This window comes from Myotis daubentonii, chromosome 15, assembly GCF_963259705.1.
Source record: "Myotis daubentonii chromosome 15, mMyoDau2.1, whole genome shotgun sequence".
NCBI lineage: Eukaryota > Metazoa > Chordata > Mammalia > Chiroptera > Vespertilionidae > Myotis > Myotis daubentonii.
In genome coordinates, this window is record NC_081854.1 from 11,920,919 (window position 1) to 11,943,198 (window position 22,280).

The following is a 22,280-nucleotide window of genomic DNA, read 5'->3' on the forward strand; positions in this document are numbered from 1 at the left end:
CTGGCCGCCACAGACCCTTTGGCAGGTTCCACCCTGGCAGCACGGAGGCCAGTCACCTCATCCGGGAGCTCAGGTACTGTGCAGGGGCAGGCCCCCCAGGCCTGGAGAGCAGAGGGCGCCTGGCAAGCTGAGGGAAAGGGGAGGGGACTGGGCAGGCAAACCGGTCTGGTCCGTCAGGCAGCTCAGCTCCTGGCTCCCGGGCCTCTCACCAGTTGGGCCTGCCCTGGCGGCGGCGGCGGCGGCGGCGGCGGGGAAGCTGAGGCCTCAAGACTAAGGCAGCAATCAGGTACGGAGACCCCAAGCTGGGGGGTAGTGGGCAGGGGCCACATGCCTGGCCCCCAACCCTCACTGAGCCCCAACTCTCACCACTCCCATTTCTCACCACTTCACCTGTCCTGCCACCCTCTCCCCCCAACAATATCCCTCCCTCCCTTCTGTTTTCGGTGCCCCACATTTTAAACCCCGGGCACCCATCTCACCCCGGGCTTGCTGAGCCTCTCTCTAAATGGAACCCCCTGCTTTCTTCTCTCCCAGAACTCCCCCCTCCAGCTGCCCATTCAGTCTCCACATGGACCCAGCCCTGAGACCCGGCCATTGGATGCTCCCTGCCCCAGCCCCCAGCGCACTGGGTTCACCCGTGGCCTTCAAACAGCGCCAGCCTGGCTTCCCACAGCACGTGCCCCCCGTGCCCAGTGCCACCCGCCAGCTCCCGCTTCCCCAGCCCACCTCTGCTCAGCACCCCGTCGTCCCGGCCTCCTGAAAACTCCCATGGGTGCCAAACACCCAATCACTGGACCCTTGAAAATCTCAGCCACCCCGTATTAGCCCCAGGTCCCCCTCAACCCCGACCTCCCTCCTGGACCTGGCCGTCCCTCCCCTGGGCCTGGCCTCTCTCACTCTGAGGAGCACCCCTGCCCCTCCTGGACCTGGGAGCCAACACCGGGGCTGGGGTCTCTCCTGTCGCAGGTCTCGCGGCTTCCTGGACGTGGGCTCCTGCTGCTGGCCCCAGGGGCTGGGCCTGAGGCCGCCATGCACCAGCACTACACCGTCCACTTCGCCAAGGGCACCCTGCACCCCCGGAGCCCTACCGAGAGCTACTTCTTGGACCCAGAGTTGGGGCACCAAAAAGGTAGGGGTACAGTTTGGGGGGTCCTGGCAGGGAGGCGTGTGAGTGGGGGGCTGCCAAGTGGATGGGGGGCAGAAGCTCAGGCCCCAGAAGGGAAGTCACCACACTCCCCGGAGATGGGGCCACGGGGTGGGGGGGCGGGCAGTGGGATCACAGACCCGGGGGCCAAAGCTGGGAGCTGGGGCTGGGATGTCAGCAGAGGAGGCCCACCTGGCCCGCCCTTCCCAGTATGGGAAGAGGCTCCAGGCTGTGGGGACTGCCCTCAGCCTGGACAAGCAGCGCGGTGGGAGGGGGGAGGGGGGAGGGGGAGGGTGGGAGGGAGGGAGAGAGGACTGGAAAGCGGCCACTGACTGAGTGTGTGAATGAGGTGGGGGTCAGAGTCCCGGGCTGCCCCTTCCCACCAGCCTAGGCTGGATCCTGGATGGAGGCCAACCCCCTCCACCCCATCCCTGCCCTGTCCCCTTTCCAAGGCCACCTCCCATCATCTGGCCTCCTCTGGACCAGCCAGGCCAGTTCCCCATGGATTCCTCTGTCACCCACTGGGGGACCACCAGGGACCAAGCAATTTGGGGTGGCAGGGACTCTGGGTCATCCCCTCTCCAGCCCCTCACCCAGTTAAAGCCCGGGCCCTGCACCACTCCCCCGACTCATGGTGGGGCACAGAGCCCACACCCACAGCTGAGGGTCAGCCCCAGGCTCCATCTGAAACCCGACCTGGTTCCTGCCAGTGGCCCCAGGAGTCAGGGACCCAGGCCCAGTCACCCCCACTTCCTTCCTTCCAGGATGCTGTCAGCAGTGGTGCCATGACCCAGCGGCCCTGCCAGCCCACAGGCCCTATCAGCTGTCCCCCCAGGTGTGGTGGCAGCTCGCCTACCACAGCCACCAGGGGTGTGTCGGGGGCTGTCGCTGGGGCCCCCAGCCCCCTATCCTGCAGCAGCAGAGGCAGCCCCACCCCGCACCTTCTAGCCCCCTGCGGCAGCATCTCTGCCCTGTTCCTGGTGCCCAGAAGGGATCACCTGCAGCCACCACTGCCCCCAAGGGACCGGCCTGCGCCCCCCAGCTGCCCCCTGCACCCACCACAGCACCCACCATGGCCAGCAGAGGCCCAGCCCTGCCCTCCGCAGCCAGCATCCACAGGCCCACTGACGCCGGGTCCTGCAGCTCCGGTGCTCACCCAGCCTCCCTGGGCTGTCCCTGCCACCTCGCTGCCCGCCTGGGCCTGGAGCCTGCCCTCACCCGCCCTCTGGTCCCTGTCTGAGGGGGTGCTTGTCCCTGACCCTGGGTCTCGGGCGGCCATTCTGCTTCATCTGTTGGGATCCAAAGCTTCCCGGCAGGGCCTGTCCATGGTGCCTCCATCCCCGGCTGGCCAGGGGCCGGGGCTGACTCCCTCACTGACTCCCTTGCTCTGCTTTCTGTCTCACTGGCCCTCCCTCCCTGGCCGACAGGCCACAGAGGATGTGTGGCAGGCCGTGAGCACCAGCTTGCTGGCCAGCTCTGGTTGCGGGAGGTGGTCAATGAGCAGCTGCAGCCAGAGGTAGGGAGTGGGCTGGGGATGGAGAGAGCAGGGCAGCGATGGGAGGGATCCATTCATTCATTCATTCATTCACCCACTCATTTGCTGACCAGGTATTAAACGCCTGCAGCGGGTGTGAGGCTCTGTTCTGGGGGGCAAAGGGAGCAGGGCAGACAGACCGACGCCAGGACAGACCGAGGCCCTCCTGGAGCTCACATTCTATGGGGAGCGGAGGGGGGGGTGGGCGGGTGCGGGAAATGAGAAATAGGAAAGTTTAGAAGCCCATCGCCACCCTGGAGAAGAACACAGCGGGAGAGCAGAGAGGGAGCATCAGGGTTTAAACAGTGTCATCATTAAGGCGGCAGCTGAGCAAAGACGGGCAGTTCTCTTGAGTAAGTGGGGCAGGATCCGCAAAGGCCGACGGGGGCAGCAAGGAGGCCGGTGTGGCTGCAGCGCAGGGGGCGAGGGCAGAGGGCTGGTGGGGGGATGGGACGGGGTGACTCGGGTCTAACAGGAGAGTGAACTGTGGGAGGCGAGGGCGGATGCACGAGTCCAGGCCAGAGGTGTGGCGGCCTAACCTGGGAGACAGGTGGGGTCACGAAGCTGGTTTCCAGTTCTGGTTAGAAAATAGAGCAACAGCTGAGCAGGGACTGGGGCTCCAGGTCAGGAACACCCTTATCGCGGGAGCCCAGTTCCCACACGGACAAGCAGAGGATGAATGAGGGGAGGCCTCTCCGAAAGCCTGGCCCTGCGACGCCCTCCACCCGCGACTGAGCCCTGCCTTTCTGGCGCCCCAACCACAGGGCTTTCATAGGGTGTCAGGCCCTAACCCCAAGTGCGCCCTTAACGGCCATTCCAGACCACGGCAGTGTCTGAGGGCCTGTCCCTGGCCAGATCCTTTGGTTCCCAGGCCCCCAGTGTCTCTGCCACCCACTCCCAGAGGCACCACCGCTCGGGTCACCCAGAGAAAGGTGACAGGGCCAGGACCAGAAGGCAGGTCTGCCTGGGCTCAGGGCAGGATGAGTGACTGTGGGCATGGGGTCATGGAGAGGGAAGAGGTCAGGGCCAGGGCTGGACAGGGAACTGAGAGGAGCCTGTGGTCACAGGGACCCAGTGCACGCTGAAGCCAGGTAGCAGAGCAGGCAGGAGTGGACACTCGAGCATGGGAAGCAATGTCTTCAGCATCCAAGGGCCTGGAGTCCCAAGAAAAGACCGTGGGATTTTCCCAGGGGAACCGTGGACTGGTGGCCGAGGGCCAGGGTGGCCGAATTAGCACAGGTCTCCGGGCTGGGGCCAGGGGAGTCTGGCCTCCCAGCCTTTGGCTGGTGAATTCGGGGTCAGCTCATCCTGGGCGGCCAGGGGGGCACATTGGCCCTGGAGGAAGGGGCCGCCTTCGGCCACAGAAGCCTCCACCTGAGGTTTCACTGTCTTCTCTGGGCCTGGGGTGCTGGTGCAGGGAGGGGCTGAGAGCGGTGCTCTGGAGGGGCAGGCGGATGGGAGGAGGGGGTGCCCGGCCAGCCTCACTGACTGTTTCTCCACCTCTACCCCCTCCCCAACCCTGGCCCCCAGATATCCTGACAGAGGATGATGTCTACTGCAGCTGCCTGGCCAAGACCCTCTGCCACGTGCCTGTGCCCGTGACCGTGGGTTTCTACGCCGCCTTTGGCTGCCGCCTGCACCTGATGCTGGACAAGATCACGGGTGAGGCTCTGTGTGTGTTGGGGGTGAGGGCACAGGAAATGGAGCCTCTGCTCCCTGCCCAGCCCCAGGCTTCCCCACGATCCACTCGCCCCTGAGGCCAGCCTGCCCCAGTCCAGTGGCCATAACTTACCTTTAACCAGGTTCCCTCCCAGGCCCCAGCCTCTGCCCCGCATCCCTGCCCCCACCCCTGCCCTCATCCCTGCCCCCTATACCTGCCCCCATGCCTGCCCCCACCCTTGCCCTCATCCCTGCCCCCTATACCTGCCCCCACCCCTGCCCTCATCCCTGCCCCCTATACCTTCCCCCACCCCTGCCCCCACCCTTGCCCCACCCCTGCCCTCATCCCTGCCCCCTATACCTGCCCCTACCCTTGCCCCTATCCTTACCCCCCATCCCTACCCCTTATCCCTGCCCCATCCCTGCTCCAGTTTCCTCTCTGACCTCCTGGCGTCCAGTCTCAGCCCCCTCCCTTCCAAATCCTCTCCAAGGAACTTTCTAGAATACATATCTGTCCCTGTCATTCCCCTGCTCAGACGCCTTCTATGGCTCCCGAACACGCCCCAGTTCCTCACTGAGGCTGCAGGACCCATCCCTTCTCCTGGCTCTGGCCCAGGGCCTGGAGCCCACAAGAGCCCTAACAGATAGGTGCTAACTGCCGACATGAGCTGAACCTGGCCAGGATCTGCAGCAGCTTGGACCTGGTTCAAGCCCTGCTGGAGCTCAGCCCCCAGCCCCCGTGGTGGCCAGAAGGGCTGGAGGTGACTCCCCCTCCATGTGCCAGGCCTGGCGAGCACCTAATAAACCAGCCCACGCCTGCCCCGTGTTGTCCTGGGAGGAGAAAAGATTTGACTATAGCAGCGGTTCTCAACCTGTGGGTCGCGACCCCTTTGGCGGTCGAACGACTCTTTCACAGGTCACCTAAGACCATCCTGCATATCAGATGTTTACATTACGATTCAAAACAGTAGCAACATGACAGTGATGAAGTAGCAGCGAAAATAATTCTATGGTTGGGTCACAACATGAGGAACTGTATTGAAAGGGCCAGAAGGTTGAGAACCACTGGACTAGAGGGAGAAGGGAATGGCATTTGGAGCACCGTCTGTGCTAGGTGGCTCGACACATTCCCATTCATTCATTCACTAACTTCATGCAGACAGATGCCCCTCTCATGACCCATCCTTCACACATTCCCCCAACACTTCCTTGGTGACCAAGACAACCAGGGCCCTGCCCTCAAGGGCTCACAGTCCAGAGAGAGACACCTGTCCTCAGTGACAACTCAAAGTGGGTGAGACGACTGGGAGGGAGGTGGGGCGGGGGAGAGCCAGGGGGCATCTAATTCAGTCTGGGTATCAGGGAGGACTTCCTGGAGGAGGAGACAGCTGAGCTGAGAGCTGGAGGAAGAGGAGCAGGAAAATCAGATCAAGGCTGTACCCTTGCTGCCCAACATTTCTCTTCATCAGAACCTCGTAATCACTCCTTAAAGCCTTCCCTGCACTCTCCCTTCCTCTTCATCTGGGGGCTCTACTTAAGTCCATCCCTGACCCTCCCGGGCCTCGCCCTCAGACCCTTCCCGGTCCAAGCTGGCTCCAAGTCTTTCCTTCCTCATTTTCTCCCCGCCCGGCCCATTCTAATACCCAGGCCCCGCCCCTGCCCGAGTCCCGCCCAGCTGAGCCCCGCCCAGGCCCGAGCCCCGCCCCCGGCCCGAGCGTGGCCGCTGCAGCTCCGGCCGACCGGCGCCCTCCGTCCCCACAGCGCTGATGCAGCAGGACGCGAGGCAGCTGGAGGCCGAGCTGCTGCAGCGCGTGCAGTGGCGGCCGCGGTCCGTGCGCGGCTGGGGCTTCGTGCAGCTGCTGTGGTACCTGGTGTTCCTGCAGCCGATCATCTCCGAGGTGCACCTGCGGCGCAAGAACGTGAAGTTCCTCTTCATCCGCTTCAGCGCCTGGCAGTACGAGGGCTCGGACAAGCTGTGGGCCGGCCTGGTGACCACGCTGTGTGAGGGCATCCGCCACCACTACGGCGCGCTGCCCTTCAGCGTGTACTCGGTGATGGGCAACAAGCCGGTCACGGCGCCGGGCTTCTGCCAGCGCGAATGGCGCTGCCGGCGCCGCGTGTGCCTGGCGTTGGTGGCCGTGGTGGCGGCGCTGGGCCTCGGCGTGTCCCTGCTCTACCTGTCCCTGGGCGGCCACGCGCAGAGCCACAGTAGCGCGCACAGCAGCGTGATGCGGGCGTTCGGCGGCGCGGCCACCACGCTTTCGGGCTCGGGCCTGCTCATGGCCGTGTTCTCGGTGGGCAAGCACCTGTTCGTGAGCCAGCGCAAAAAGATCGAGCGGCTCGTGTCGCAGGAGAAATTCGGCAGCCAGCTCGGCTTCATGTGCGAGGTGAAGAAGGAGGTGGAGCTGCTCACCGACTACCTGTGCTTCCTGGAGATCTACCAGCGGCGCCGGCTGCGCGTCGTGCTCGAGATCACCGGGCTGGACACGTGCTACTCTGAACACGTGGTGGGCGTGCTCAACGCCATCAACACGCTGTTGTCTGACTGCCACGCGCCCTTCATCTTCATCCTGGTGGTGGACCCCAGCATCCTGGCCGCGTGCCTCGAAAGCTCCGGCTCCATGAAGGGCACGGCCGACAACGGCTACGTCTTCCTCAATCGCACTGTCACGCTGCCCTTCTCCGTGCCCATCATGGGCCACCGCACGAAGCTGCAGTTCCTGCACGACGCCGTGCAGAGCCGCGACGACCTGTTGTACCGCGAGATGACGCGCCAGCTGCGGCCACTGAGCCCGGGCGGTGACGAGGGCGCGCAGCTGCTGGCCCGGGACACGCAGGCGGGGGCCGAGCGCGCGCAGAGCCTCATCGACGCAGAGGCGACGCGCCGCATCCAGGAGGCGCTCTTCTGCCTGCACGACGAGCGCGACTGCCTCTACGAGTACGTGCCCGACAACCTGGTGTGCATGCGGCGCATCGTCAACACCGTGCCCATCACCTTGCGCCTGCTGCAACAGCAGCAGCGGGACTTCGGGGGCCCCACGCCGCGCCAGGCCGTGGCCTGGGTCGTGCTCGCCAACCAGTGGCCCTGCCGCCTCAGCTGGGCGCTGCAATGCCTGGAGGACCAGCAGCAGGCCGGGGGCGCGCACGAGGCCCGCGCGCGTCTCTGGGACGTGTTCCGCGACAACAGCAGCGAGCTGCACTCCCTGACCAAGGAGCTGCATAACGTGCTGGACCTGGACGGCGACCCCGAGCTCTTCCAGCGCTTCCTGAGCGCCGACTTCCCCTTCACCGTGGCCGAGGCACAGAACCTGCTGCGCTGCACCGTCAACCTGGACCATTCCATCCGCCGCCGCATGGGCCTTCTCCTGGCGGTCAAAGCGCTCAAGCCGCCCAGCCCGCCCAAGTCCCCAGCCGGCGACGCCCCCCACGCTGCTAATGGAGCCAACCACACCCCTTCGGCGGCCTCCACCGCCCACGGAGCCAGCCATGGAGCCAGCCACGACCCCCGGGCTGCCCGCGCTGTCACCAGAGCCAACCAGGCCCGCGAGGTCCCCCACCCCCGAGACATGAAGCAAAGGCATAAGCCCAGACCCGTGGCTTGAGTGTCCTGCGCTTCAGGGAATCCAGCTTTCATTCAGGGGCGGTGCCTTGAATGAAGGACTCTGGGGCAGCAAGGGCAACAGTGCCCCCTCTGCCCAGATGAGGACACGTGCAGGGACCCAGAGCCCAGTGTTGGGAATGAGGCCTGTGGTGGCCACGTTCCCCACGTAAATCTCTGAGAGTAGCTGACGATAGCGCCAGTATCCCAAAGCTGCGGGAGGACCGCTGAAGACTCAGAGTTCAAGTGCAATAAATTAAGGCGTGAGAGCCCTCGATTGGTCTTGAGGCCCTGGTCTCCCTCCCTTAGCAAGAACTAGGGACCAGGCCTGCCTGGTTCTGCCAAGCCCATTCCCCCCAGGGAGCAGCAGTGTCAGCCGCATGGCTGGCATCCTGAGGGCAGGAGGGGCTGCGGGGGTGGTGGGCGAGGCCCAAGCAGGGAGATGAAGGACAGATGTGCCACGTTGACTCAGGCGATAGAGAACGCCCAGGCCTCGGGGGATCCAGGTCCTAGTCCCCATACCCAAGCCTGCGCCTCTGCAGGCAGGGCAGGAGCTGGCATTTCTGAGGGCAGTGTGGCTCCGCCCCCAGCATGAGTTGATTAGGTAGCGCTGGCAGCTCAGCCAGCTGGGTGGGCAGCACTGCCTTCCCGGACAAGTAACTGTCCAGAGGCTGCCTTAGGGTCATTTCAGGGCCCCTTGAGCCACAAAGCTGGGGGCATGTGTAGGACACAGTCGGAGCCAGAGCCGGGTCAAGGAGGGTTATCCTCAGGCTGGGCTCTGCCTGTCTGGCACACCTTCCCCTCCTGCCAGTGGGAGAGACCCAGGATGGGGCGTCACTCCCCAGGCAGATTCCTGTTCCTCACTGGTCACATAGCCACACGCTCAGGCCTGTGGTGTGCCCCGCCCGGTCCAGGGTGGGGAGGGAGTACCAACAGGGTGTGACTGAGCCAGGACCCTGAGCAGACAGGGCCAGGAGCCTAGAGCTCTCAGAGCACCCACCCGCATGCCACGCAGCCTCGTGCGGGTACTGACATCATTCCTTATCTCCAAGGCTGGGTACAGCACCCCAGTGCCCCTGGCCAGTGATGGTGCTAAAGTGGACGTAGGGCAGAGCCAGCCGGTGACTTCACAGGCGATGCCAGGACTGAGGTGCCTGGAGAACATGGACCTGCTGGGAGAGGTTTTCCAGCAGCAGGAGAGAGCCAGCCCGAGAAGGAAGCCCCTTGGAGAGAAACACGGGTCCCTGTGACACAGGGTCGCTGTGACTTGATATTGAGCAGAGCCACTATATGTCCCTTCCCTTTCTTAAAAAAATTTTTTTAAATTGATTTGAGAGAGAGGGAGAGGGAGAAGAGAGAAACATCAGTCGGGTACCTTCTGCACGAGCCAGCAACCCGGGCATATGCCTTGACCAGGAATTGAATTGGTGACCTCTCAGTGCACGGGACGAAGCCCAGCCGGGCCACACCGGCCAGGGCATACGTCCCTTCCATCTTCCTTAAGCCAGTATGATTGGGCTTCTATTTCTTACCACCAGGCGTCCCGGCAGAAAACAGATTGGGATCAGGAGAGGGGCGCTGCAGGAGGCAGGACTAGCCTTGGCTGGCGGTTGGGAGTGGGACTGAGGACCTCCGGCCCCAGGAAGCAGCTTCGGACCTGTTGTGTGGTTCCGAGCCGTGGTCAAACTCGTACCCGTTCATCTTAGACTCTGACCATGTGCCTGCCAAAGCTATAGAGTTTTGGGAGGCGATGAAAAAACTGAACTTGGCCGAAGTGGGATGGCTGGGTGTGCCTGAGCTGGCTCGCTGTCCACCAGGACCCCGCTCCCCTTTAAGGTGTGGAGCTTTTGCTGCAACTTGCACCCGGGCGAGGCCAGGGGGCTAGTTCCCACAGACCACGGGGAGAGGAGGTGATGTGTGTCCCTTTCCTGCTGTGGCAACAGGATAGGCAGTAGGTTTGCCTTCATTCCTCCTCCCCCTACCCCGCCTGCCTGTTGGATGCAGGAACCCTGAGGCCCCAGTAGCAGAGCCACAAGACAGAGGGGGCCTGGGCCCACAGCTTTGTGAAGAGCTGCCTCCACCCTGAGCACCCATGTGTGTGAAAACGAACACCTGGGTTAGGGCATTGATACCTTTGAGATTGGATAGTGTCTGGCCAAGCATAAGACTCCTGTGTCCTCGAGCTATAGCGATGCCTGGGTGGCTGAAGATAAAGGGAACCTGCCCTGTGATCCAGGACTCCCAAAAGGTGGGAGATCGGGAGCCCTGAGGAGTTGGCTTGCTAGTCTCCTGGGGCTTGTGTCACAAAGTCCCACCAACTGGGTGGCTCAGAACAACAGAAACTCATTCTCTCACAGTTGAGGCCCGAAGTGCAAAATCAAGAGGTCAGCAGAGCCAGCGCAGGGGAACCCTTCCTGGCCTCTTCCAGCTTCGAGCTCTTTGTGGGGGATGAGGTCCCCTGGCTGGGGCCGCCATCCCTCCAGCCCTCCATCGTCACATCCTCTGCCTGCCGTGCACACCTGTGTCCCACGCTCCCCTTTTCGTAAGGACACCAGGCATTCTGGGTCAGGGCCTTACCCATGGCCTCATTTTCACTTGGTTACCTCTGTGCAGACCTGTCTCCAAAGGTCCCATTCTGAGGTCCTAAGGGTTAGGACTTCACGTTTTTGTGTGGAGGGAGGTTGGGACACATTTCAACCCTGAATGGTTGGAAAGACCGAATCCCTCACTCTGAGCTCAATTTAGTGAAAGAGCAGGGTCAAGGCTGTGGGGCGCCCCTCAAAGGCATCACATGAGACAGGTACGCTGAGGCCACCAACCCCCCACTGGAGCCCAGCCTGTTGGTCACCAGCCTGGAGGTGGAGACAGGTCACCACGCTAAGGGCTGAAGGCTCCCATGGGAGTTGATTCCTGAGCAGTTAGAACTGACCACAGGTCAACTGAGTTTGGGGGGGCGGGGGGCTGCTCTGACAGACCCAACCTGCCAAAGGACTGTGGCTCCTCAGCCTCTGAGGCTAACCTCACACTCCCCAGTCTCACCAAGAAGGGGGCCGAAGCCAGGACAGCCTGGAGGGTTCGTCCCACCTCCACCGCACACCCAGCACAGGGGCCCCAGCTGGAGGCCGCTGCTGCCCACAGCTCAGAACCAGGGCCGTGCAGGCCTATCTCCCCAGCTGCCCGTGGGGCGAGTGGGGCAGGTGCTAGGGGCCGGTGGCCGATGTACATGGCGCACACACAGCTGCCGATGACCGAAAAGTCAACGGACAGTGGCCACTGGGAACAGATTCCTGGGCCCGTGCAGGAGCCGAGTGGTACCAGGGCTCCCAGTCGGTGACACTGGGGTTCTTGTGGTCTTCCCTCCGCCTCTACCCACCCGAGTCAGCGTCCCACGCGGGAGAAAAGGGGCAGGTGCAAAGGTCTCCCCTTGAATGCTGCTCTCGTTTTCTGAAGGTGAAGTTCCGATTTCCCGGGAATGCCTTCCAGCCCCAGGCGCACCCTTGCCAAGTCCTGGCCGCGGGGAGCAGGCTGCCCAGGGGGCCCCAGGTCGCTGACTCGTGCCCCGCCCCCGCCCCCGGAATGTCCAGGGCCAGCACGGACAGGCTGGTGTCTGCTTCTCCTTGAGCCCTCGGTGCCTGGGGGGCACAGGAATGACCTCTGAACCTGAGCGCCACATCCTGACCCCTGGACCTAAAGCTGGAGAATATTTGGGGTTTTTTCCTCTGAAGAAAGATGAGCAGAGTGGACTGGCCGTGGGAGCTGTTAGATACGAGTGGGGACACCCGTACAGGACGGGCAGCCCCGGGCTTCCTGGGGGGCCGCTGCCACAGCCCAGCAGGTGCTCCGGACCAGAGCTGTCTGCCCACCTCCCCCTCCCATGTCCAGAACTCCCACCGGGAAGAGCACGAGCAGAGAACAGGCAGAGGTGAACCAGCTCTGGTTTATTAGAAAAGGTGTGGACAGAGTTGCACCGACAGGAGCCCCTCCCCAGCCCTCTGCCCACTCCACCCCACCCTCCCCAGGTCGTAGTGCCTCTCAGGGCGCAGCTTCCAGCGGCCTGGACAGCAGGGTCTCCAGAGCCCTGGCCGCCCCCCACCAGCTCCCTGATAGATTTATTGCACTTAAGAAAGCTCTGATCCTCTGCCCCCATCCCCCACCCGCACCCTGTCCGGGGCTGCTCTACAAAGTCCAACCACCACCACCTCTCACCGCCCCACACCATCCTCCTGCCTCGTCGTGCCCAGCGCCATGGGGGTTGGGGGGCATCCCACCACCACCCAGGACTCCTGCCCTCCCAGGCAAGCCTGGCCTAACAGGCCCTTCCGGAAAAGTCAGTGGATTTGGGGCTGATGACCTTGGAGACTCCCCCTCCTCTGGCCCAGAGGCGTAGGGGCTGGACACAAACAGGAGTGCTCCAGTCAGGATGGAGAGGGCCACTCCCTGTAGCTCCTGCACCCCATGTAGTGTTGCTGTGGGAGGTAGGGGTCCCCAGAAAGGCGCCCCACCCCTGGCCTCCGGGCCTCAGGAAGGCTGGGGGTGAGGGGAGCAGGTTCCCATGGCTCTGGCCTCAGCTCATAGAAGACCGGCTGGAAAAAAGGAACTTGGGGAGAAGAGATTGGGGGGGCCTGTCAGAACCAGGGCCTCTCTCGCTGGCTCCCCAGGCCCCTGGCCCTCATCTCACCTAAAGTGTCACAGTGTCTCCTGCCCGGATTCCTGACTGGCTTCCAGAAGCAGCTCCTCGAGCTCCTTCTCGTTCTTGGAGCAGCTCAGTTCTGCGCGGGGGGTGGGGGGGGAATGGGTCAGGCGGGTGGAGGGCGGCAGCCTGTCCCCACCAGCCCTGCCCAACCCAGACCCTCAGGGCAGCACAGGCCAGGGTCCCTGAGATCAGACTCCAGGGAGAGCCCCAGGACCCGGGAAGCCAGGTGGGGCCCGAGGGCCAAGCCCTACTCGGCCCTGTCCCTACAAGGGCCATTTCAGGGCAAACCAAGGCCGCTAATGGGCAGGGGTCGCACACAGCACACAGGGCCCCTGGTCAGCCTGCCCCAGAGCCCCGCTCACCGTGTTCCAGGGCACAGCTGCCCGCCTTGGCCCCGGGCCCCGGGGGCGGCTCTGGGGGCAGTGCGAGGGCAAACTCAGGCTTCAGGCCGTTGGGCAGGGGTGGCCCTGCCTGCGGCGGCTCTGGCTGTGGCTGAGGTTCCGACGACCCTGGGTCCCGAGTGCTGACGGCCTCAGCTGGTGGTAGGGCAGGTGAGGGGGGCGGGGAAGGCAAGGCAGGTGGGGAGGGAGGACGAGGAGAGGGCGGCACAGGGGGCTCTGCTCTCTCAGGGGGGCTCTCCACTCGAGTCACCACAAACACTTTGTGGCCTCGGCCCGGGCTGGACACAGAGATTCGCTGCTCAGTGGGGGAGGAAGGGCTGCCTGGGGGGCTCCTATCCCCAGGGCCCAGGGAGTCCGTGGGGGGCAGTGGGGCGGGGCAGGGGGCCGCAGCCCTCTCCCCATCCTCCTCCTCCCCATCCTCCCCCTCGGAGTCTGAGTCTGAGTCTGAGTCCAGGCCGGGCCCCGGGGCCGGGTCCCCGTTCTCCTGAGCTTGGGGGGCAGGCTCAGCCCCAGGCTCCCCGTCAGGCTCCTCGTCGGGCTGGGGCTCGGTGACGGTGATCTCGGGCATGGAGGCCGACAGCTGCAGCCGCTGCTCCTTCTCCTCCCGCTCCCGCGCCTGCACGAAGTTGCGCTTGCAGCCGTTCTGGATCTCGGCGAGCAGCGCCTTCTGCGTCTCGATGAAGCTCTTCACCTGTGGGCAGAGCGGGCCTGGCTAGGGCTCGGGGGGGCCTGTCCCCGCAGCGTGTCCTGCGGTCGCCCCGGCCGAGTCCGCCCCCGCCGGCCCGCAGCCCGGCCGAGAGGAGAGCCCGCTCACCGCCTCCTTCTTGGGCTCTCGGTCGAGGTCCAGGCGCAGCAGGGAGTGGTTCACCTTGAGGGCCAAGGACAGTGCCATGAGCCCGCCCGTCTTGATCTCGTTCTCCCGAAGGTCCAGTCTCAGGAGGCGGGGGCTCTCGGCGATGAACTCCGCCACCGCCACCGCGCCTGGGAGGGGGACCGCAGGGCTGGCCATGGGCCCACGCCCGGCTGGCCGCCCACCGCCCCGCCTGCCGGCCCCTCCCCGGCCCGCGCCCTACCCTCGCAGGTGAGCTTGGTGGAGGCCAGGCCGAGGCGCAGCACGCTGCGGTTGCCGATGAGGCCGTTCTTGAGGTTGCGCACGCCCTCGTTCCCAATGGGGTTGTGGCCCAGGTTCAGCGTCTCCAGGCTCTGCGTGTGCGGCTGCAGGGAGCACGGGACGGAGAAGGGGCCTGCAGGCCGGCCGGGAAAGGGGCGGACCCGGGCGCTCCCCGCTCAGCAGTGCAGCCAGCCTCTGTGCCAGCACACGCCTGCCTCAGGCCGAGAAGCCTCCCCAGTGCCAGCCGCCCTGCCCACTCCCCTGCGGTGGGGAGCTCGGCACCTGGTGGAGCCGCTGTCCCCGGTGGGCTGGCTTTAAATTCTGCGTAATGAAAAGGTCTCAGCCCGACTGAGGCTTCTAGAGATCTTAACCAAACCGTTCACCGTGTGCACAAGTTCTGTGCTGGCTCTGGCGCTGGGCTCCAACGGACGGCGATGGAGGGCTACTCCCTCAGGGAAAGGCCGCAGGGGCCGAAGGAGAGGACACGTCCAGAACCTACCGGGGGCACTGACAGTGCTGGGCGCGGGGTGGGGGAGGTGGCGGCGGGGACCCTCTGGTGGACTCACCAGTGTCATGCCCAGGAAAGCCATGCCCGTGTGTGTGAGCTGGTTGTTCCACAGCACCAGGGTCACCAGGCCCTTCCTCTGCTCCTTGAGGCCCTCGCAGATGTAGGCCAGACCTGGGGGAGGCCCCTGGGTGAGTCCCGTCGGCGGTGTGGGCTCCACCCACCCCCTGGGTCTGCCCGGCCCTGCCACCTCCTGCTGCTACCGACACCCCTGCCTTGGCAGGCACACACCCAGCTCCCGATCCTCCCTGTCTGCCTAGAGCTCTGCTCGAGTATCACCCTCTCCCGCAGCCTCTGCCACCAGCTGAGCCCCCACCGCTGCTTCCTCCCCACCCCGCAGCACGTCACCTCCGACACTCATTCCCCGTTCATTTATCTTGGCTGCGCTTTCCCGAGGGCAGAGGTCTCCCAGCTGGGAGCCCGAGGCGACACGCCTAGTCGGGATAGGTGGTCAGTAAACATGGGTCTGGGCCTGGCTGCCCCGGGGAAGGCACTGGCTTCCGTCCCACTCTGCCTGCCCCTCCTCCCCTTTCTTCACGCTGAGGCCAGGGACTCTGCCCAATAGTGAGCCAGACCCAGCCGCCCTCCCCAGGAGGGAGCTGAATTCCTCCCGCTGGTAGCTCCTCTTCTCTTCCCTTCCACCTCCTGGCTCACCACAGCTTTCCCCCACATTCCAACGTTTAAGTGCTTTCCCACCTCATGCCTCAAACCAGCTGTCCTCTGCCTGGATTCTCCCCAGGCTGTCAGACCAGTGGGCTGTGCTCTCAGCCCCACGTGGCCACCTAGAGGTCCCCTCCCTGCGACTTAAAGAGCCTGCAGCTGACCTTTTGTCCTAACAACCTCGTTTCAGGGCACTTTTCCCAGATTGTAATTTCTTTATTATTTTTTTTTAAATTGATTTCAGAGAGGAAGGGAGAGGGAGAGAGAGAAACATCAATGATGAGAGAGAATCATCGATTGGCTGCCTCCTGCACGTCCCCCACTGGGGATCGAGCCTGCAACCCAGGCATGTGCCCTTGACCAGAATCGAACCCGGGACCTTTCAGTCCCCAGGCCGACGCTCTATCCACTGAGCCAAACCAGCCAGGGCGATTGTAATTATTTTAATTATCTGTTCAATACCTCACCTCATCCTACAGGTCTCCACTGAGCTGCCCCTGCTCCACGACACGCTCCCTGACCCCTGGACGGGGCGGTAACCCCCTCTGGGTGGTAACCACCGGCCCACACAGTCTGATTCTCACTGCCTGGGGTGGTCTGGGTTCGCTGTGAACTCTGAGCCCCACGAGGGCAGAGCTGGGATTGTCTTGGCCACTGCGTGTCCCCAGCACACGGAGCGCCTGACTGGGCACAGTGGGTGCTGGGTGACGGGAGGGCGGGTGACCTCTCACACACCTGAGTCCAGCACGTGGTTGTTACGGAGGTCCAGGATCTGCAGGGAGCAGTTGAACTTGAGCAGGTTGCCCAGCTGGGCTGAGTCCTGCAGGCCATTGAGCTTGTTGTCGGCCAGGTACAGCTCCCGAAGGTTCATGTTCATCTTCAGGGCTGTGGCTGGAGGAGGGGAGGGCTCGAGACTGGCCAGGCTCACAGGACCCAGCCAACAGTCCCAGCCCCCAAGGGGCTGCACTCCCCACCCAGCCTCCCGGCCCTGGGCTCACCGAGCAGCACGAGGGGCCGCCCCGACAGGCTGGCGTTCTCCAGGTGCAGCACGGCCAGGCTGCTGCGGATACGCAGGGCACGGGCCACGAAGGGCGCGGAGTGGTCCAGCAGGGGCGTGTTGCGGGCGTCCAGGTACTGCAGACAGCTGGTCTGTTGGGGCAGCAGCAGGGCTGGGTCAGGCTGGCCCCTGCCCTCCCTGCCCCAGGGGACCTCGCACCCCAAGTCCCAGTGAGCAGCAAGGCCATCTGCTTTTACAGCCGGGGCTGGTGCTGGAAGGCCTGGCCTGGGGTCCTGCGGGTGAGCGAGGCGGGGGTGGGGCTGGTGACGGCCGAGTTCCCCGACTCCCGTGGGAGTAACGTGGGGGTGGCGACCATGGATCCTCCAAGGGATACATTAAGGGGAAGGAGAGGAGGAGAGAAGGGGCCAGGTGGGCCTGGGGCACGGCATCTCTTAGTACAGCTTTCACACAGGGCTGGAGGGTGGGGCCCGGCACCCCTAAGGAGCTGGGTGCCCTGACAAAGCACCTGGACCCCTCTATGCCCGAGCTCCCCCCACCCTGGAAACTTGGAGAGGTGGCGGGGGAGGCACTCACCTTGCGCATCATGTGGGCGGCGGCCTGCCAGCCCCGGGTGCCGATGTGCTTGTTGAAGGAGATGTTGAGGTGGGTGGCCGACTCGTAGTACTCGATCATGTCAAAGAGGGCTGAGGCGCCCTGGGGTGGAGACAACGGCTCAGCCTCGGGCGGAGGCCGCGGACACCGGGAGGTAGGAGCGGAGTCCTGACACTGCTCCCGCACCTCTGGGTCCTGAACCAGCCCTTCCATCTCCTGGAAAAGCCCTGGACGTGCCCCCAGGACTGACGTGCTGTGTGACCAGGACAGGCCTCAGCTCTCCAGGATCCCGACCCCTGGCTCTCCTGTGTCTTCTAGACCTGGGGCCTAAGCTCCGGGGATCCTGGTGACCCCCAAGTCTCCAGAGGGAGGAGGGGAGACCTAGGCCTAGTGGGGAGGCTGCTTTCAGACATCTCAAACCTGCCCTGGCTGGTATGGCTCAGTTGGTTGGAGCATCATCCCTTGTACCGGAAGGTCGCGGGTTCGATCCTGGGTCAGGGTGCATGTGAGAGGCAACTGATCAATGTATCTCTCTCACATTGATGTTTCTCTCTTTCCCTTCCCCCTTCTCTAGAAATCAATAAAAAAAAGAAAAAAGGAAGTTTCTCAAACCCCTTCCCCTGCAGACACTATGATGGGGGGTGGTGGCAGGACACTCCTGGAAAGGCTCCAGGTGGCCACAGGCCTCCCTCTGGCCTGGCTCCCCAAGTCTCTCCCTTCCTTACAAAGCCCCTGCCTTTTGGGGGGTCTGAGAGACCCCTTCTCTGGGCCCTGCCCGGAGCCCCATTCTTCCCATCCACTCTGGTCACACTGGATTTCCCTATTTTGTCCTTCAAGAGGCCCTGCCCAGCCCTTGTCCAAGGGGGTCCCCTCCTCCTGCAGTGCCCCAGCCCCCAAACCTCTAAGAGCCAGGGAGCTCAGGAAGCAGTAAGGGTGGTGGCAGAGATGCTCACATCTTCGTCCAGGTTTGTCTGCTCCAGATCCACGACCTTGAACTGCAGCCTCTTGAAGACCTCTTCCAGGGCCTCGCAGGCCTTGTAGTCGAGCTTCTCACCTGGGAGGGGACGGAGCGCGTGCGTGCCCGTGTGAGCTCACGTCTGTGTGGGGGGGGGCTGGGTGCAAACCGGGGCTCCAGGCCACCCGAGGGAGGGGCTCTCACCCCCACCTCCCTCCGGCTAAGCTCTTCTGGGGGGACCCACTGACCCCAGCAACCCAGGCTCATCCTGCCCTCGGATCCACCTCTAGGGAAGGTTGGCCCTGCCCACCCCTTAGGGCTCCCACCTCTGCCCAGACACACCTTTCAGGTCCAGACAGTCAATCCGGTGCCCGAGGTCCGTGAACTCCTGGGAAGGCAGGAGGGATGGTGGTTAAGCAGGAAGCGCCTTACCTCTGCAGTTCATCTGGCTCTGCTCTTTCTGAGGTGAGGCAGTGTTTGGGGTGGGTGTGGAGGGGCACAGCGGCTCGGAGAATGTGGCAGCTCCTTAACCCCCCGCAACACCCCCCTAGACCTGGGGCGAGGCAGGTCTGGACGCAGCCCCCTGCCCCAGCTGAATGGAGTGAGGGGGTGGGCCCTGGGCGTCTTGGGGACAAGCATTTCAGGCAGAGGAACAGCCAGAGCAAAGGCTGTGAGGCAGGCGCTGAGGCGAAAGCTGACAGGTGAGGCCCAAGAGGCTGGGGGAAGGCGGGGTGCCCAGCCTGGCATGCAGTCCACTCAGTGAGGAGGGAAGGCCCTGGGCAGACGTCCTGCCGGCTCCTGGCTGCGCTCCAGCCCCCTCCACAGGGGCCAGGCCCTATTCTCTGGGCTCCACACACATCGACCCCGAGAGAGGAGCGGTGACGAACCGTGTGCAGACAGAGGCCAAGGCCCAGCCCTGCCGAGGGGGTAGTGGCAGGCTTGGCCTGAACCAGGCTCCAGGGCCCACTGAGTGGCCATCTTTCCCTGGACCCGACAATGAGACCCTCTGGAATCCTCACAGAGCCCCTAACCCGGGTGCGCAGGGACGGGTGGCCGGCATGACCGCTCACAGCCGCGCTGTCCGAGGGAGCAACAACCCTAGAAACGAGACGTGGGCACATTCTGGAGGCCCTTCGGCAGCGCTGGACCCCCAGCCAGGCCGGGGCCCCGGGAAGGCGCCCGCAGGAGGTGGCTGGGGCAGGGGCGCACGTCCAGGCACAGTAACACCCTCGCCACAGAAATCAGACTGTCCTCCCGCCTGGAGTGACCGCCGTCCTACAAATGCCCAGCAGAGGCCAGAGGACAAAGCCCAAGCTGTCAGCAGCAGGGACTCCTGGGGATGGGACTTGGACAAGAAGTGAATTTTGCTTTTTATGTCTGTAGTGTTTTTTTAATTAAAGAATATATATTACTTTTGTAATTCAGGCTTTTAAGAATAACTATTGTATACGTGGCTTTGTGCCCGGGGAACAGAGCTTTCCTGGGGAGGGAGGGAGGGATATTTACAACCCTTACTTTACGTGAGTCTCTATCGTGTGAATGTTCACGAGGAGCCTGACTGCACCTGCAGCTGACGGAGGGCTTTCCGAGGCTCCTGAGTGCAGGCCCGTGGCCGGGGAGCAGGCCGGGCAGTGGGAGTGCCGCGGGTGCCCTCTCCGCCAGAGCAGACAACAGGCCCGGAGGCTGCTGGGAGGTGGGGAGCCCGCCCCTGCCTGCATACCTGGAGCTGCCTGAGGAGCTTGGGGATCTGTCTGCAGTTCAGCTTCTGGCAGGCCTGCTTGTAGGCGCCGATGACCTCGTCCACAGTCACGTTCTGGGCTGCGGGCACAGAGGAGCCCAGCCTGTGACTCTCCACATTCTGGGTCCCTCACACCCTCTCCCCTCCAGCCCCAGGCCTCTGCCGGCCCCTTCCCCTCTCAACAACCCACTGAGCTCTGTTCTCCCGTCGTCGAGAGCCCCTGCTACCACACTGTCCTGGGAAAGTGCCCCCAAACCAAGTCACCCCACCCTCCACGCCTCCCCATGGCTCCCTGAGCAGTTTCGCACAAACAATACACAGCTAGTACCACTCAATGCTCTGCTTGTCAGCTGTCCCCCCCCCCCCAAACTCAGGGCCCCGCAGGGCAGGGCTGGGCTGTCTTGGTTGCCACCATTCCCCATGTCCAGCCCAGGGCCAGGCCTACAGCAGGTGTCTGATGGGTTGTTTTCTGCAGGAGAGAACGAATCTGTGAAGAAGCTGAGCTCAGAGAGGTGAAGCACCTCGCCCCCGTCACACAGCCGGTCACACAGCTGGTCAGTGACAGGGCCAAGCTTCAAACTCAGCTCACGGCGAGGCCATGCGGACTCTGAGAATCCCCAGTCCTGAAACACCTTCACCACAAAACCTTCCCCGACGGCTCTGGGGCTGGGCAGAGGGACGCAGCCCAAACCCAGCAGCTGCACAGCCCAGACCCCCCACCACAGGGAAGGCCTTTCTGGCTTCTTTCACGCGGATTTTGAGTTTGGGCCCCTTTATAGTACAGCTAGTGCTGGTGCATGAATTCGTGCACAATGAAAGGAAATTAGTTAGAAGAAATATTTTAATATCACTATTCGCCCTTTCTCTATAATAGAAGTGTCAACCAAATTCACAATGGAGGATGAAAGATCGAAACACACGCGTGCACCCTAGCTGGTTTGGCTCAGGGGATAGAGCGTCAGTCTGCAGACTAAAGGGTCCTGGTCGACTTGTCAAGGGCCCGTGCCCGGGTTGTGGGCTCAATCCCCACTGGGGGGGGCGGGGGCGCGCGCATTCGGGAGGCAGCCGATCAAGGATTCTCCCTCATCATCAATTATTCTAACATTCCCTCTCCCTTCCACTCTGAAATCAATAATTTTTTTTTTTTAAAGAAACACATGTGTGCTATTGGTGCCAGTGAGAGCTTTATATGTATCACACATGTGCGAGTCAACTTAGCCTTTCATAGATATAGAATAAACTTGCTTAATTAGACCTGCTTTCTGATGTAGCTAAACCTTTTCCAGCCCAGTGAAGCACCCCAACTTCTCTTTCAGGTAATGTTAGCAACACAGCAGCAAATATCAACGTGGAGCAGGTTATTATTGTAGATCACGCAGGGAGAATAAAGGGTGAAATATTTAACTGCAGCAGTGTTTGACTATATTCTGCGCAGTGAGAAAACCTGAAGTCATTTTCAAGGTCCACCATTTCTTACCTCTTTTCAGTCGGGTCAAGTTTCTAAGCTTTCTAAATCTCCGTTTTCTGGCTAATGAAAAGAAAATAGGATTCCACCAAGTCTCCTATCTACCTACTCCAGGACTTCTGTGAGGATCAAATGAGATGAGGCACGGGAAAACACTTCACAGACATTTGGTTACAGTGTGAAATGTTTCCACCTGGCTATAAAGCAAGTTGTGTTCCTGGGCTGAAGAAACTCCAAGGAGGTTGGTCGCTAGGGAGAGGAAGTGGGCGTGGCTTAGCATATTAGCTAAGCGGACGGAGGGACGGACACTTAGCACATTAGCCTTTTATATATACAGATAAAGTAACTGTCGGGAGTACCATTCACTAGGTAGTGAGACATTTGTATTGTTTTCCGTTTTAGGCTGTTAGATCTTGGATTTTGCCCCAGGTGACCAGAAAGACAGGAGGTTAATGCTCTGAGCATGGGAGGGAAAGGGTCAGGCTGGTGTAGAAAGCTCTTGAGGCCACCGGCCAGTGTGGCTCAGTTGGTTGAGTGTCTTCCCATGTACCAAGAGGTCACTGGTTTGATTCCTGGTCAGGGCACATGGCAGAGTTGCAGGCTCAATCCCCTGTGGGGAGGGGGCGTGTGCAGAGGAGGCAGCTGATTAATGTTTCTCTCTCTCTCTCAAATCAATACCCCCCCCTTTTTTTTTAAGGAAAGAGCTCTTGGGGCCAGCAGAATGGCACAGAGGGGGGTGGGGAACAGAAAGAGGGCCTCTGCAGCCTTCCAGGCTTCCCTCACCCCTGTGCCACCCTGGCCAGGCAAAGGGCCAGAAGGAGCCCTGCAGGGATTCCAGGAAAGTGGCTCTGCACAGAGAGCAAATTCTCCCCCAGGCAGTGCACTCGCCCGGGGCCCTGCACCTGCTGTCACTGACCACCACCCCGTCTCCCGGGGCCGGACAGCGAGGTCCAGGGGCCCTGCACCCGCTGTCACTGACCACCACCCACCCCATCTCCCGGGGCCGGACAGCGAGGTCCAGGGGCCCTGCACCAGCCGTCACTGACCACCACCCCGTCTCCCGGGGCCGGACGCCGAGGTCCAGGGGCCCTGCACCTGCTGTCACTGACCACCACCCCGTCTCCCGGGGCCGGACGCCGAGGTCCAGG

The 22,280-nt window shown here is 62.8% G+C and overlaps 2 protein-coding genes across 3 annotated transcripts in view; one reads left to right on the forward strand and one right to left on the reverse strand.

The window, feature by feature from the left end:
* The first annotated feature begins 240 nt into the window (after positions 1 to 240).
* On the forward strand, positions 241 to 7,939 carry NKPD1 (NTPase KAP family P-loop domain containing 1). Of its 2 annotated transcripts, XM_059666180.1 has the most exons (5): positions 241 to 286; positions 967 to 1,129; positions 1,909 to 2,292; positions 4,209 to 4,340; positions 6,099 to 7,939. In XM_059666180.1, exons 2-5 carry the CDS (start codon positions 1,030 to 1,032, stop codon positions 7,937 to 7,939), a joined length of 2,457 nt encoding a protein of 818 aa, XP_059522163.1. In that variant the 5' UTR covers positions 241 to 286; positions 967 to 1,029. The 2 variants fall into 2 exon arrangements, with proteins under 2 accessions (XP_059522163.1, XP_059522164.1); XM_059666181.1 differs by lacking the exons at positions 241 to 286; positions 1,909 to 2,292 and having other exon boundaries at positions 462 to 1,129.
* A 3,919-nt stretch (positions 7,940 to 11,858) lies between these two features.
* PPP1R37 (protein phosphatase 1 regulatory subunit 37) overlaps positions 11,859 to 22,280 on the reverse strand; it is a 46,026-nt gene continuing 35,604 nt past the window's right edge. Inside the window, exons 2-13 of the mRNA XM_059666182.1 lie at positions 19,650 to 19,747; positions 18,272 to 18,317; positions 17,928 to 18,028; positions 16,957 to 17,076; positions 16,364 to 16,514; positions 16,101 to 16,256; positions 14,707 to 14,819; positions 14,103 to 14,244; positions 13,844 to 14,010; positions 12,991 to 13,720; positions 12,614 to 12,704; positions 11,859 to 12,532 (exon numbers count right to left, since the gene is read on the reverse strand). Coding sequence (XP_059522165.1) covers positions 12,622 to 12,704; positions 12,991 to 13,720; positions 13,844 to 14,010; positions 14,103 to 14,244; positions 14,707 to 14,819; positions 16,101 to 16,256; positions 16,364 to 16,514; positions 16,957 to 17,076; positions 17,928 to 18,028; positions 18,272 to 18,317; positions 19,650 to 19,747 — 1,907 coding nt within the window. The 3' untranslated portion in view covers positions 11,859 to 12,532; positions 12,614 to 12,621. The remainder of the gene's footprint in view (positions 12,533 to 12,613; positions 12,705 to 12,990; positions 13,721 to 13,843; positions 14,011 to 14,102; positions 14,245 to 14,706; positions 14,820 to 16,100; positions 16,257 to 16,363; positions 16,515 to 16,956; positions 17,077 to 17,927; positions 18,029 to 18,271; positions 18,318 to 19,649; positions 19,748 to 22,280) is intronic.

Excerpts from the sequence above, each read along its gene's own strand:
- NKPD1 (XM_059666180.1), top strand. The coding sequence starts at position 1,030 with ATGCACCAGCACTACACCGTCCACTTCGCCAAGGGCACCCTGCACCCC. Across the intron at positions 1,130-1,908 it reads AGAGTTGGGGCACCAAAAAG|GATGCTGTCAGCAGTGGTGC; the intron begins GTAGGGGTACAG and ends CCTTCCTTCCAG. Across the intron at positions 4,341-6,098 it reads GATGCTGGACAAGATCACGG|CGCTGATGCAGCAGGACGCG; the intron begins GTGAGGCTCTGT and ends CCGTCCCCACAG.